The sequence below is a fragment of the Balaenoptera physalus genome, assembly GCF_965194825.1.
Source record: "Balaenoptera physalus genome assembly, chromosome: 18".
In the NCBI taxonomy this organism is placed as follows: domain Eukaryota; kingdom Metazoa; phylum Chordata; class Mammalia; order Artiodactyla; family Balaenopteridae; genus Balaenoptera; species Balaenoptera physalus.
Window position 1 is genome coordinate 72,831,797 of NC_138899.1, and position 15,062 is coordinate 72,846,858.

Below are 15,062 nucleotides of genomic sequence, written 5' to 3' on the forward strand. Positions count from 1 at the left end.
ATTTGTTGAATCATCAAAAACACAGCTTGAGACTCAACACGCGAACAGTTTGAACCATGCCCACCTGATTACAGAGTAATCACTCAACCTCTACACTATGCAGTCTACCTAATACAATTAAGTGATACAGCTGTTACTTTTCCAACTAGAATCAACAGCTGATATTTGTTATGAGGGACAAGTACCAAGATGTAAATAACATTCGTGTTTTAAAATACTCCAAAAACATAACAAAAATTTAAAGAAAAAATATTTTACCACTTTTCTCAAAACTATAAACTTTAGAAAGATATACCGAGATCTCAAAAATAAGGGCACAGGAGAAAGGTTTCCTATCTCTTATCATTGGCATGAGGTAATACCTCCCTGATAGCAAACATTTAAAATTATGTTTGTATAAACACTAGAATCCTAAGAGTATATATAGTTCCTAAACTGTTGATTTTTTGGGGCACTGGAGTTTTCTAGTCACTTGGTATTACTGATATTTAAGTATTTCTGTTTAACTTTATTTTTTATATTTTATATTTACTGAAATACACAATGAAAGAGAATATCCACACAAGTATACACATGTGTGTGGGTTTATAAGGCCAACTCACACTTAACTTTTCTTATCAGTCTTTATTTTGTAAAAGCTATAAGAATAATGTCCTAGTTTAAGAAAAACCAATTCACAAAATCCTAAGACAAACCAAAATTCACTTTTCAAAAGATTTCAACAGAATATCAAGTGAACCACATGTACTTAGAATGATTCAATGTATAAACTTTTGATTTCTAGCCAAATTTTTAAGTTCAGGAGAGATAAGGAAAGATAAAAAGGGACTTGTGAGGAAGAGAGAGATGACGGAACATATAAAAGTTAGTTAATACAAAATTTCTTTTTGCAGAGAGTACCTATAAAATTCTTCTTTTCCAGCCTTTCCATCATTGGAGGGTATGAGCCATCCACCATCAGCCAACTGTATTCCCTTTCCAGCCCATAAACTTTCCTTACCAAAATAATCCTGAGTGTGAAACTGAAAAGACTCTGCATTTTTGCTGTTAATTTTTACACAATGTTTAGAAACACCGTACCTATATAGCTGCACAAAATAAATGATAGAAAAATTTGATGAGTAAAAAACATCAAACAAAAGAATGTTTCACAGAAAAAATTATAACACACCCAAACTGAATCTACCCAAAGTTTTTCATTTAAATATGAAAATATTCACTATAAAAATATGTAACGTACTTAATAGACGCTAAAAACTTTTTACATAATATAAATGACCTATACATTCAAGAGTCTGCTGCACCTTTCCCATTCCCGTTGTGTACATGCCTCCTGCTATATCTGCCATAGGAAGTCGTTGTGGGGATAAAAAAGTAATTTAATGTTTAAGAAAACCTCTTAAGTTAAAAAAACTCAGAAGGGGCCCAGACTGTCACCTCTGCATTGCCCCAAATTCCAACTAGATAGTACTGGCTTAATAAGAATCCTTTTAAAAATGTAAATGGCTCTTAGCAGGTTCAGGGTTATGAGTCATTCACACTTTAAATTCAATGAGACTACTTTCCTCTAACACCCAGCTGAGAGCACTTATAGTAATAAAATGAATACATTTTGAAGGCGAAAGAGAAATTGTAATTTTGAAGCACTGATCACTTTAGTAGGATAAGGCAGCAGAGGAGAAGGAGGCTGCCACTGCAGGCTGATTAGGAAGCAAGATGATCTTACTCATCCATTTCTGCATCAATTTGTTTTCTTTAAACAATCTGAAGATGCCAGTTAATGAAATAAAGTTACACATTGCTATAAAAGCTATTAATTAGCATTATAGACAAAAGCATACCTGTTTATGAGAACATGCAGTGGGGACTCGGCCTTCTACTGCTACTTTCAGAGAGATTCTAGGCATAGTGGATGTTTTTGCAAGATACAGACTACCTGGCTGTGGAAAAATACGTTGCCTTTGTTTCTTTTTAATTCGCATATCCTGTATATCTCTGGCAGTCTGAAGATTTGTAATTAAATCTATTAAAGAATAAATAATTAACAAAAAATAAAATTGAATATAAAATTTTAAAAGCACAACCCTTGTTTTATAAAATGATATATATCAATTTGCTCTAACTTTAAATCTTAAGGGATGAAAAAAAGTTTCTACTTGAAAAATGTTTCTAAAAGAACAGAAATAGATTATTTTTATTTCGAATTTGGAAGAAAATTAGTAGCCTGATAAAAATCATAATCCAGTAATAGCTGTCCTAGACTGCGTGTCTAATAGCTTTTTTTTTTTTTTAAGAAGAATGTCTACAATTAGCTACCTTTGAAAGAAAACATTAGAGTAATTTAAACTTAATCTTTGGACAGAAAAATCTAAAGCAATACAAAAGGTTTTGAAATTAGTAATCATCATAAAAGGGGGAAAAATCCTCAAGGTGTTATTTAATATAAGAAATATATATCTGAAAGGCAAAAATACGTCAACACAAAATTTCACACAATACCTAAAGGTTCTTCTTCACCCTTTGTGAAAAGCATAGTTGTTTGATGAAGTTCACTGTCATTAACATCATTTTCACCATCACCAGAGCCATGTTCATCTATGTTTTTTTGTTTTTGCTTGTTTTCCTCGAAATTAGTATTCCTGTTAACACACTGTTCATCTCTGTGAACATGCGATTTAGTTTTAAAAGGTGGGACAAAGACTTTCATTGGTTTGCCTGTAGTTATCGAGTGTCTCCTTTTTTCATTTCTTGGGGCAGGAACGTTACAAAGTGGCTGCCCTGAAACTGATAAACTGCTTGAAGACTTTTCCAAAGTCAGGTGTTCAGAAAAATGAGATTTAGATAGAAATTCTTGACCAGATGCAGTGAAATTTGGATTCTGCATTTCTCGCCTTTCCGTACTTGTGCTACAATGGGGAGAAAATATTTAAGCTTGATTATTTACCAGTAAATGTACATATATATAAATGTTTTGGAATATGTATTTTTTTTTGTAGACCCTCAGTTGCTACACGGCAATCCTATTCTGGTAACCGTTCTGCATTTCATCATGGTTGCCCTCCAAAACAATACCACACTCTCCAAGTCTATCTCTCACACACTGACTTCCAGCCTTTGACTTAACCACCTACAAACATGAGAGAAGAGAATCTGTCAAACATGGATTCCCCCGTCTGTCTCCTCCAGGTCTATCACAGCTCCTCACTTACCTCCTTCCCCAGACGTCTGTCTACCCGTCCTCTTCTCGTGGTAACCTCTTCACCTGTATTCTTGACCCCATCTAGTATCCCAGTCTCCTCGGGAGCCCCACTCTTGCAATGATTATTCCATCTCCTTCCTTTCTCTTTCTACCATCTGTTACACCTTTTTCATTCAGAAAGCCTTGCCCACCCTAGACTTTTTTCTCAACCTTATCTCCCTTTCAAGCTGATACTGTTACATACCCCTCATGGCCAACCTTCCTCCATAGGTAATCTAAAGTAGCTATTTTCACTTCCTCACTTTCCACTCTCTGAACTCTCATTTTCCCCACTAGTCTATAGAAACTGTTCTCAATAAAGTTGCTAATGACCTCCCAATACCAAAATTAAAAAAAGCTTCATGTGTAAACGTATTCTGCTTGATCTCTAACAGTTTTCACAACTTTTTCATTTTTAAAATTCTCACCGCGAATATTTACACCACGATTGTCCCTCTTTTTCTTTCTTTCCTTCTTTTTTTTTTAACTGTTTTTTTCCTCTTTCTCTTAAAAATCTTCCTGCCTCCAAAGTTGGATTTCTTCCCTAGACACTTCCCCTGGGTGATATGAGTCATTTACATTGCTTAAATTACCATCTAACAATAAAACTATCAATCTGTATCTTTATGCCCGACATTCCCCAGGTGTTATTCCTACACTTTGAACTGCATCTAGTACCAGACATCCCTATCTTGATGTTCCACACTCATCTCAAACTAAGCATGTCCAAAACCAAACCTACCACCTTCCCTAGCGTACATGTTCTTCCTCGATATTTTGTTGAAAACCCCATACTTCCTTTCACCCAACCCTAAGCCCATGGAACCTGAAGTTACCCTACAACTTATTTAGTTATCCATTCATCTATCCAGCAAATATTTAATGTGTTCCTACTACTTGCCAGGCAGTGTTTTGGCTGGGGGATATAGTGACAAATGAAACAAAATCATAGAGTCTACATTCTAGTGGAGGGAAACAGACAAACAAGTAAATATGTCAATTGGTATTATATATGCTATGGAGAAAATTAAAGCATGGTAAGGGGGACAGGAAGTGTCCAGCAGAAATAAATAAACGATATTTTATATAGGGTGGTAAGGAAAATGTTATTGATAAGGTGACATTTATACAGAGACCTAAAGGAAGTGAGAGGGAAAGCCATGAAGGGATTTGGGAGAAGACTGCTACAGGCAGAGTGGCCATCACGTCCTGGGCTAGACACAAGTATGCCTGGAGCAGAGCAGGCAAGGGGAAAGTTAGCAGGTGAGACTGGAAAGGTAGCAAAAAGGCCAGATCACAAAGAACCTGCATCCCATGGTAAGGACTTCTGGCTTGTACTATGAGACGGGAAGTCATGGAACAGTTTTTGAGTCCAGAAATGACATAATCTGTCTTATATTTAAAAGGATCCCTCTGGCTTCTTTGTTGAAAATTCACTGTGTATAGGGAGGTGGGGGGAGGCGAAGTAGGGAGACCAGTTCTGTTGAAATAATCTAGACAGTTTTATGGTGACTTGAACGAGGTGTTAAGGGTGGAAATGGTGAGAAGTGATTGGATTTGGGGTATATTTTGAAAGCAGAGTTGTTAGACTTTTACATTTATAGGAAAACAGGTAAGGGGAAAGAATATCAGCTTTGGAGATGTTACATTTAAGATGTCTATAAGTCACCCAAATAAAAATGTCAAGTATGTAGTTGAATAAATATGTTGTTCAGGGAAGAAATCTGGGCTAAAGATATTAATTTTGGAGCTGTCACCAAATAGATGGTATACGGAGTCATGAGAGTGGATGAGATACTAGGGAGGAAGGGCAGGAAGAGAAGCCATCTGGAGCTCAACCATGGGGGAATTTAACATTTAGCAGTTAGGGGAAGAATTAGCAAAGGACAGTAAGAAACAACAGCCAGTGGGATAGGAGGAGACGTAAGACAGATGTCCCAGAAGCCAGAGTAAAGAAAATGGTAACTGGTAACCTTGATGAGGGGTAGTGGGTCGTGATGAAAGACTGGGATGGGCTCAGGAGAGAAAGGGAAGAGATGAACTAGAGAAAGTGAGCTGAGACAATTCTCATGAGATGTGCTTTAAGTGGGGCCTAGAAATGGACTGGTGGGATAAGAGGAGTCAAGAGAGGCTTTTCTCTTCAAGACGGGAGATTTACAGCAACTACCTACACTGATGGGACTAATCCAGTAAAGTGGAAAAATGATCAGTGCAGGAGGGAGAGGGGACAATGGCTGGACTGGTTTCCTTGAATAGACCTAGATGAGATCAAGTGCACAGGAATGAATAAACCTGGGCACTCCAAAACTTATTTTCACTGATTTTTCACTCCAGTGTTTTTAAATATGAAGAATATTGTGAAAATGAGGAGTTTGCTTTGCAAGTTATGATCAAGACCTCTATTTGAATCCACATGGAGATATTTTGCCACTCTCAGTTAATGACTCTCTGGCCAAATCTTAAATCTATCTTCCACTCACTCTCTGCTCTCTACCACATGTACTAACTAAACTAAGGCCTTTACTTCCTTACTAATCTCCTTGCAACATTTTCTTCTGGTCTGTTTCTAAAACACAAATCTGGTTACGTCGCTTCTCTTCTTAAACTTCCAAACACAAACTATCGCCTATCCAGGTTTCGACTTGTCAGAAATGACATACAGGAGGCTTCCTTTTTGGTCCTACTCTCTCCATTTCTTTGTGTTTCCTCCCAGTCCTCACCCCACCCCCAGCCTGTCAAAACCCATGATGAAAGTCACACAACTTCTTACTGTTTCCAGATTTGCAATGCCCTCTTTAAGCAGCATTCTTTACATTCCATCTAAAGTACTTTTCCTATTAAGCTTTTGTCACATAATTAAGCTGCCAATTTTTCTATGCTCTCACATCACTTTATTATATTCATCTTAGTATTTATAGCACAATAATTCTTTTCATGCCTGGCTCCAAGACAAGCAATCTGACTTGGACTTACATATCTTTTCATCTATCAACACAGTATAAATTAGATACTTGGAAAAGGTGCTTAATACCTGTTTGTTAAATGCATAAAACTATTTTCCCATCATATGAGTAAATTAAGGTAATATGTAGATAAGTAAGCATTTACTTTATTTTTAATATTAAAACCTGTTTTTGAAAATGAAAAATTTAATAATCACCTGGATTTCTACATTCAAAACATGTATATTAGTGGCCTGCGGAAAAATACATTCCAGAATACAGTTCGATGACTTTTTCAACAATGCCACAAGTAGTTATTTTTGAAAAGATAACATTAATGCAATTTAAACCATATCTTTGGGCTTAAAACTTTACCATTAGAAAAGACTTTACAACTGCTGTCTACAATTTGAGATGCTTCTGTGATATTCACACCCATTATCTATAAGAGACACCTCAGTAACTGCTTCTTTTGGGCTTTTTTCTATTGAAAAGCCACCATGGAGAATGAAGATTTAGCTCCCACAAGACCACTTTCACTTTACCAAACACTCTTTCTCTCTCTCCTTTCCTCATCTTCCCAAGTTATGTATTTGATTCTGTCAATATTTCACATTTACATCATGACTAAATACTTTTTACAGCTGAATGTATTATATTAGTAAAAAGTATTATGTGGTATTAATATGTAGTACATACTCATTGTACTTCCTATCTTTACAACTTTTGCTTTCCATTGGGTTGTTTTTAAAACTCTGCTACTTTTCTATGTACCTATCATTCTTTCACACCCAAACTCTAAGCTTTATATATAGAATTCTCTTTTCATTCTGCTCCTTGAATAGTGTTTCTTCTAAGTTATTTTCATTAGTTTGATTTTTGGTTATTTCATTTTTGGTTTTTGTGATGTTTGGTAATCTTTGGTTGTCTGTTCATATTTAAGCGTCAGGGATCAAAGAGCTGTTTGGAAGCCTTTGGTATACCGTTACTGATTGTAAGCAACACTGTAGATTAACTGGAAGCTTCCAATAGTGAAAATTTAGCTACCGGCATTCTGGAAGCTGAGTGGGGGAAGAAGACCTGGGGAGGAGAGCCCCCCAACATTCAGTGTGCACACATTAACCTGATCCCCCTGCCTTCAGTATATTACTCCTGCCTTCAACTGTGCCTAGTGTGTTCAATAAAGAAACCCTGTATTGTACCCTCCCTGGACAGTTAACCTCTAGTCTTTTGTTAGAGTGCATAAGAGGTAGTGCCCAGCTTCATGGAGTGAAGGAGGGGATTTGACTGCATCTTAAATAGACTTTCAACCTATATACCCTTATTTTGGCTCCTTCTTCACCACCCAATTCTTTTTTCTTTCTTTTTTTTCTTAATTTTATTTATTTATTTATTTTTGGCTGTGTTAGGTCTTCGTTGCTATGCGCGGGCTTTCTCTAGTTGTGGCAAGCAGGGGCTACTCTTCGTTGCGGTGCGCAGGCTTCTCATTGTAGTGATTTCTCTTGTTGCGGAGCATGGGCTCTAGGCATGCAGGCTTCAGTAGTTGTGGCTTGCGGGCTCTAGAGTGCAGGCTCGATAGTTGTGGTGCATGGGCATAGCTGTTCCGCGCCATGTGGGATCTTCCCAGACCAGGGCTTGAACCCATGTCCCCTGCACTGGCAGGCGGATTCTTAACCACTGCGCCACCAGGGAAGTCCCTCACCACCCAATTCTGAAGATTCACCAGTTCCTGAGCTTCTGAGGCTTTAGTGTAAAATGGTTGGTTCTCTCCTCTCCCCACTATCACTTTCAAATCAGTTTTCTCCTGTATGTATGCTCTGAACAATGCAGTCACTGTGGTCTCTCCTCTCCCATTCTCCCTGTCTTTGGGGAGGGGATGTGTGTGTGTGTGTATGTATGAATTCCTTCATGGTTGTTTTGGTAAAAATTTGAGAGGCAATTAAAGTAGGTGAGTATGCTCAATTCACCATCTTTACCAAGAAGTTTCTTAATACATTAAAATACTTCAGGTTCTGCTTTAAGCTTTTTCTTGTAGGCAAACTCTCCCAGGGCTTTATTCTTCCAAAATGGTCTGGGTACCTGTCTAGGTTTAGCCACACAGCTGTAATTCTGGGATCTCCCCCTTCTGTATAATCCTGATGATTCCCTTTACCTTTCTCCTATGTTGAATTCCTGTTTCTTAAATCCTGTATCTTCCTCCTTCTGATTTATGGACTTTAGTTACCTCCCTGAGAAAAGTGTGTGGGAGACAAACCTTTTGATACTTTACATCTGAAAAATGTTTATCCTCACACTTATTTGATATTTTGGTCAGTGGTAGAATTCTAGGTTGAAAATTGTTTTCTTTCAGAATTTTAAAGGTATTGCTCTGTATTATAGATTTTAGAATCTATAACCTTCTAGCTTCCACCGTTAATGATGAGAGGACTCACACCATTATGACTCGGGAAACTTTATTTGAAACCTGATTTTTTTGCCCTCTGGAAATTTTAAGGTTCCTCTCTGCCCCTACAGTTCTAAAGTTTCACAAGGATATACTTTAGTACAGGTCATTTTTATTCATGTGCTTACTCAGAGGGTCCTTTTAATCAAGGAAACTCATGTCCTTCAGTACTGATAAAATATCTTAAATTATTTCTTTGAAAACTTGTATTTCTCCTCTGTTACTTCTTTCTCAAAGTCCAAATCTTCAGATGTTAGAGCCACAGGACTTTTAAAATTATCTTTCATTCCTTTTTCATCTCCTCTTCTTTTTTGTACTATATTCTGGGAGTTTTCATAACTTTTATCTTCTATTTCTTCTACTGAGTTAATTTATTTGTGCCATCATATTTTTAATTTCCAAGAGCTCTTCTTATAGCAACTTGTTCTTATTTTAAGGATGCAATATGTTCTCTTTCCTGAAAATATCAGTACTTTTTTTGAAGTTTTCTTCTTGTTGCATGTTCTATTTCCTCTACGTTCCTTTTCTGTCCTTTGGTTTTTGTACTTTGGGTACTATCTTTCCCAGAGGCTTTCTTCCAATGACTAGTGATCCTTGATTATCTATTCTCATTTAAGTGTGAAGCACTGAAGAGCTGACTGGAAGCTGTGTGCTGGTGTGGCTTGTCAGTTGTTGGCTTCACTGTCTGGTGATCTGGTATGCGGTTTAACTTAAGTAACCACAACTGTCAGTATTTTCAGTCTTTTCTATTCCTGTTACCCACAGAAACAATCGTCTAGTGTTCCACCTAGAGGACTGGCTGCCAGCATTTGGGAGCCAAGTGTGGGAAGGAGGCTAGGGAGTCTCACTACTTGACATCCAGATTTTTACTTAATCTCTGTTTTCAGAATCTTCCCCCAACCCCATCCCCAATTCAGAATCCCTCCAATTCATCTTCTCCAGAGAATGACCTTCTGGTCTTTTGACAGAAGAGGGATAATTGCCTGCGTGCAGTGGGGGAGGGGATGTAGATGTCTCTTAAACAGATTTTCAACTAATCTTCCTATTTTCTACCTCACCTTCAGAAGTACATGTTGCTGCCAATCTGAGTCTTTCTCAGGTTCTTTAGGGGAAACTGAGTAGCTTCTCTGCTTGCTCTAATGTCAGGTTTTAGCTTTCTATGTCTTTCTAAATCATTCATGATTTTTAGCTTCTAAAATTTTGTTGTTTCTTCTGAAACAACACTGTACTTACAGATTTATACATTAAAAAAAATTCTCTTAGTGACTAGTAGGGTTTTGAGAGGGAGGAGAGATAAAAGCATATTTTCAACATATGCCATCTTTAATTTTTCTTTCACTTTAACTAATATAATTGAGATATAATATACGCCACCTTTATTAATTGGTTTTGAGTAATTTCCTTAATCCTTCTCAACCTCAGTACCTTATCCACAAAACTGCAATAAAATCTGTTTGTCTACTTTATAAAGTTATTAAAAATGAGATAATAATATGCACAGCACTATAAAGTACTACCAAAGTACAGAATTCTTTAATCCTGATGCAGGCTTTCAAAAAAGGGAAGTGTTAATGTCTGTACTATATGTTAGAGCCAGTATTTACAGAAATATTTATTTAAAAAACCCACATTTTTCCTACACTATATTAGTAGAATTAAAAAAAAAAAAATTAAACATGTCTTACCAAGAGGGTCCACAGGTAACTGGCTCTAAAGAAATGTGATGCATAAACAATCTTCTATCTTTCATTGTGCCTAGAAAAATATTATTTTACATTATGTATTAATGAAATGTCTTTTATATTATGTATTAATGAAAATCTAATGGGAGATTTTATTTCCTATGTCTGTTCATTACACTTTATTGTAAATATTTACACAAAAATGTGAGAAAATTATACATTTAAAATTTTTCAGTGCATATAATGAATGCTTAGTTAGTAACCATCAAAAATTTGATTCACAAATTAATAATGATTAATACCAAATAACTCACAGTGCAAACATATATAAGAAATCAGTATAAATTTAGTCAGCTGATGTTAATCATAACTCAAATGTGTTAGTGAATTGCCAATGCAAATTTAAAATTTAGTTTTATGAAGGTTGACAAGCTAAACTGTAGATATTATTCATTCTCAGCAGGTAACTTGTACTTCTTAAATCTTCAAAACTAGTCCATTAGTAGGGACGGGATTGGTTGAATAAACCAGAATACACTGATACAGCCACATGATCAAGTACTATACAACCACAAGAAAGAACGAGGAAGATCTCTTGATACTCATTAAGGCATGATCTCCAGATAAATTCTAAAGTAAACAACAAACAAAGAAGGTACAAAACCATGTGCATACTGATACCTTTTGAGTAAGAAAGAAAGGTAATGAGAACATATATACACATATTTACTTATTTTCACAAAAAGAAACCTAAGAGGATAGACCAAAAACCATTTAAAATAGTTACCAATATAGTGAGCAAGAAGTGAGGAAGGTGGTGAACAGTGTAGAGGAGATGGTGATGGAAATAAGGCTTCTCCAAGTAAACCTTTCTGTACTTTTGATGAATGAACTATGTAAACATTCTATTTATTCACATATAAAATTAAAAAAGAAAAAGAAAATCCTAAAATTGAAAACTAACTAAAACAAATGAATCTAACCTAATTATTAACTTGTTAACCACAAACAAAATAATTATTTTGAGTAGCATTTGAACACAGAATTTTGACTCCACATTCTTAATGATATATATTCTTAGGACAAAAACTGCAAAGAATTTTTAATTTCCCTTAGTAGTTTTATTATGGGTATTTAGTAACACTGGTATTGTAAACTTGAAGCTATTATACATATACTGTAAGACAGTGATTCTCAGAGTGATCCATGGAACCCTGGGTGGGAGGAACCCACAACCCTTAAAGGGGATCCAAGCTGTCAAACTATCGTAATAATAATCATATAATAAGAAGAAGAAGAAGAAGAAGGAAAAGAAGGAGGAGGAGAAGAAGTTATATATATCTTTCTCACTGTGTTGACATTAGCACTGCTGGTATGTCCTGCTGCATACTTTAGTGCAATAATTGTCTTGAGGAAATGCACTTTATGTGAACTGCACTAATCATTTTTGTCCCAAAGAATTCCATTTTTACTTGAAAGAATAACCAACAAACCACAATCTTTCAGACTTGGGTATTCAGCAGACATTTCTTCAAAAATGAATGAAATGAGCTTATCACTACAAAAAAACAAGTGAGAGTATCTGTTGCCAAACAAACTGAATTGTAAAATTCAAGCTTTTAAACAAAATGACAATTTTGGAATGCTTGTAATTGGCTGTTAGCTTGACAATTTCCCAATACTAAATTTTCAGATTAGATCAGTGGTGCCATTAACAAAAGTAATTGTTTAAGATTGTATAATAAAATGTGTCAACATTTGGAAGAGCTGCATAACTCTGAACTAATATTTTCAAAATGACCAATGCACAATATTTAATATTTACAAATATTAAAACTTCTCAGTTTTAATGTTGAATATGGTAAATATAAATAGATATATCCACACAACCAAATGCTCTTTGGGATCCTCAATAATTTTTAAGAGTATAAAGAGATCTTGAGATCAAAAAGTTTGAGAACCATGGCTGGAAGATAAAGCAAGTAAGTAAATATGTTAATGTTATTAGAAACCAAGAATGCAGCATTAATAAAAAATACACCAGCAGCTATGAGCATCGTTAGCATTCAAATATTGTTTTTTAAAAAACATTAACCACTGGAAGGATCTTTGTAGATTCTAAGGATTCTAGAACTGGGGCAGGGAATTACAACAACTCCCTAGGAAATCTTCTCGTGATAATAAAAAGCAAGAAAGTGTTCAAAGGTTAATTAAAGCATATTAAAAAAAAAAACTCTTAGGAAATACTTGAAGAGGTTTCCACTTTCAAATCTGAAATGATTTGAGCATCAAAAAGAATGTTTTCTTTTGTAAAGAAATACATTATTTATAATGTGTTCTTTTAAACTTTATATATACATTATAAATAAAAATCTAAGAAATCAGTTTTACTCAACTAAGAAAAAAATTCCTTTACTACCATTAGTAGTGATTACTACACCAACTACTCTTTACTCTGAAAATTGGTAAGTAAAGGGAAAGAATTCAATATTTACCCTGCCTTTTTAGGAGGAACTACAGAGTTCATCCCCAGTTGTTAAGGGAAAGCTCTTCCTTGCTGAAGAATCCCATCTAATAAATGTATAAGAAATAACATAATTTGAAAGTCACTGTTTTTCAATTAAATAACTGATTCACGTAAATATTATGATATCAACTAGATTCTAGAACCTGAACTTAAAGTATTTTACTAAGTTCTTACTAAATTCTTACAGCTTTTTATTTTAAAAGCCATTATTTTGTTATCATTTCACATTTCTTAATTATGGAGAACCTCCACATTATACTAGGTATTATGAAGGAAAAGCTCACATAACAAAACAAGGCAAGATGTAAGCTTTAACAAACCACACTGTAAAGGCGTGCCCAATTACCTACATACCCAAAGAAAAATAACTTAAAGAATACTAAGTATAGTAACTATAGAGGGGAAAAAGATATGGATAAAAAGCAAATTTTACCATCTGGAGTGCTTTTTGAAGCCTTTAAGTATTTTTCTTGATTTTCTATTATCCTGTCAAATTCATTCAACAAGTTTCTTTTGATTGGGGGTTCTCCTAAAAGGAAATTTCCATACATGTTTTTAAAACAAATAATATCAATTTTTAAAAAAAAAAGCCTATAGTCCATTTTTTTAAAACTAAAGTACTCTTACAATATGTTAACTAAAAAATACATAATTATAATTTAAATAGTGAAAATTATATTTTGAAAGAGAAAATTATTTTTTCAACATCAACTTAATTTCTATTATTTTTTGACCATTTAAAATACCACTATTTAATAGGGTCTAGGGATAAACAGGTGTTACCAGATATCACAGATAAGCTATTTTTTAATAAACTGCGACTTAGTAACTCTAGGTTTACTGGCAATAAGGACAAACAAAATTTCTTCAAATAAACTTTTTTTTTTTTTTTGCATTACACTCAAGAAGGAATTTATTATATAGGTCCTTGAATTACAGTCAGTAAGTAGGAGAAAAGATTTTAAATTACCAAAATTACATTAAAGTATTAGCAAAAGTAATATGTACTTATTTAAAAACTCTACAAAGGCTGAGAGTAAACTTAAACCATAATTTGTTATGCATTTCCATGTCATCCTGAGATAATATGTGTTAAAAGATACTTTGCTTTTTGATGCTTTTTTAAAAGTATAAATCAAGTTTTATTGGAAACCTGAGTTGCATACAGAGTCAAGGTGGAGATAAACCACAAAGTCACTGGGTATTAGGAATTGACGTTTTATTAAAGAAAGCAAACTTGAAGGATTTAGTAAGTAAAAATGTCCATGCAAGGCTTTATCAAGTGTTAGATTATAAAGTGACTTAATTGCTTGACAAGAACCTGTACTATTCAAGTAACCAGAAGCTGATTAAGCTATATACATTTATATCTAACAGAAGTGAGGGAAATGAAACAGTGATGCTGTTGAGAACATTTAGTAGAAGTCTGAGTTGTTTTTATTCCTAAGCATAAGGCCAACCCACTTTAGTACACACATGAACAAAACAGGGTCCTATAAATAAAGCCATTATTTTCCATGAAAGAATTATGAATATCTTTAAGCGTCTGCACCTCAGAATTTTGCACTAGAGAACAGCAACAGTTTAAGGTAAGTATTATAAACTTACTACTTTGCCCATAACATAAACTTGGTAAAGAATGTGACCTGGATAAGACTTGATTAAGCAAGTCTGTATCCACCAGGATGACTTAAGGGCAAAATGCACCAAGTGGAAGAATGAACTGACTGGCTTCAGTGTCTTTCTCTGTAATGTGAAGGGACTGGACAAGAAAAGTTGTGGTAACTCAACTACTCTACCAGTCTAGAGTTTTTAAACAGGAGCTAGGTATTTAAGATCATCCACTTAAAAGTTAGAGAGTTAGTTTTTATTTACTTTAATTGTAACTGATCAACAGATTCAATTATTTAAGATTACTCCTAGTCAGAGATACTAATAGAAAAAAAAAAATCAAACAACCAATTAACCTAATAATTGAACTAAGCTGTAGTAAACATACTACATTCAAAAGAGAAATTAGAACATACGCCAAATGGCATTAAGACCAGAATACTATTTGCTAATGGTAACTGATTTTAGAACACTTCCTGGATGAAAAAAAAGAGCAAGCTAACCAACACCTATAATTAGAAACTAACTTTTAAAGTTCTTAAGACCCAGAGTCTGAACCTCTGCACTCTCTCTCCCTCTCTATGTGTATGTATGTAAACAGGACTCAACCAATGACTTC

General features: G+C 34.7%; 1 protein-coding gene across 4 annotated transcripts in view; it reads right to left on the reverse strand.

Moving 5' to 3' along the window:
• Nucleotides 1–15,062, reverse strand: part of BRCA2 (BRCA2 DNA repair associated) — a 53,879-nt gene that overhangs the window by 18,841 nt on the left and 19,976 nt on the right. For 3 of the 4 annotated variants that reach the window (XM_082435468.1, XM_082435466.1, XM_082435469.1), the window contains exons 12-16: nucleotides 13,266–13,361; nucleotides 10,309–10,378; nucleotides 2,500–2,906; nucleotides 1,842–2,023; nucleotides 901–1,088 (exon numbers count right to left, since the gene is read on the reverse strand). In XM_082435468.1, coding sequence (XP_082291594.1) covers nucleotides 901–1,088; nucleotides 1,842–2,023; nucleotides 2,500–2,906; nucleotides 10,309–10,378; nucleotides 13,266–13,361 — 943 coding nt within the window. The remainder of the gene's footprint in view (nucleotides 1–900; nucleotides 1,089–1,841; nucleotides 2,024–2,499; nucleotides 2,907–10,308; nucleotides 10,379–13,265; nucleotides 13,362–15,062) is intronic. The other variant, XM_082435467.1, reaches the window with a different exon arrangement.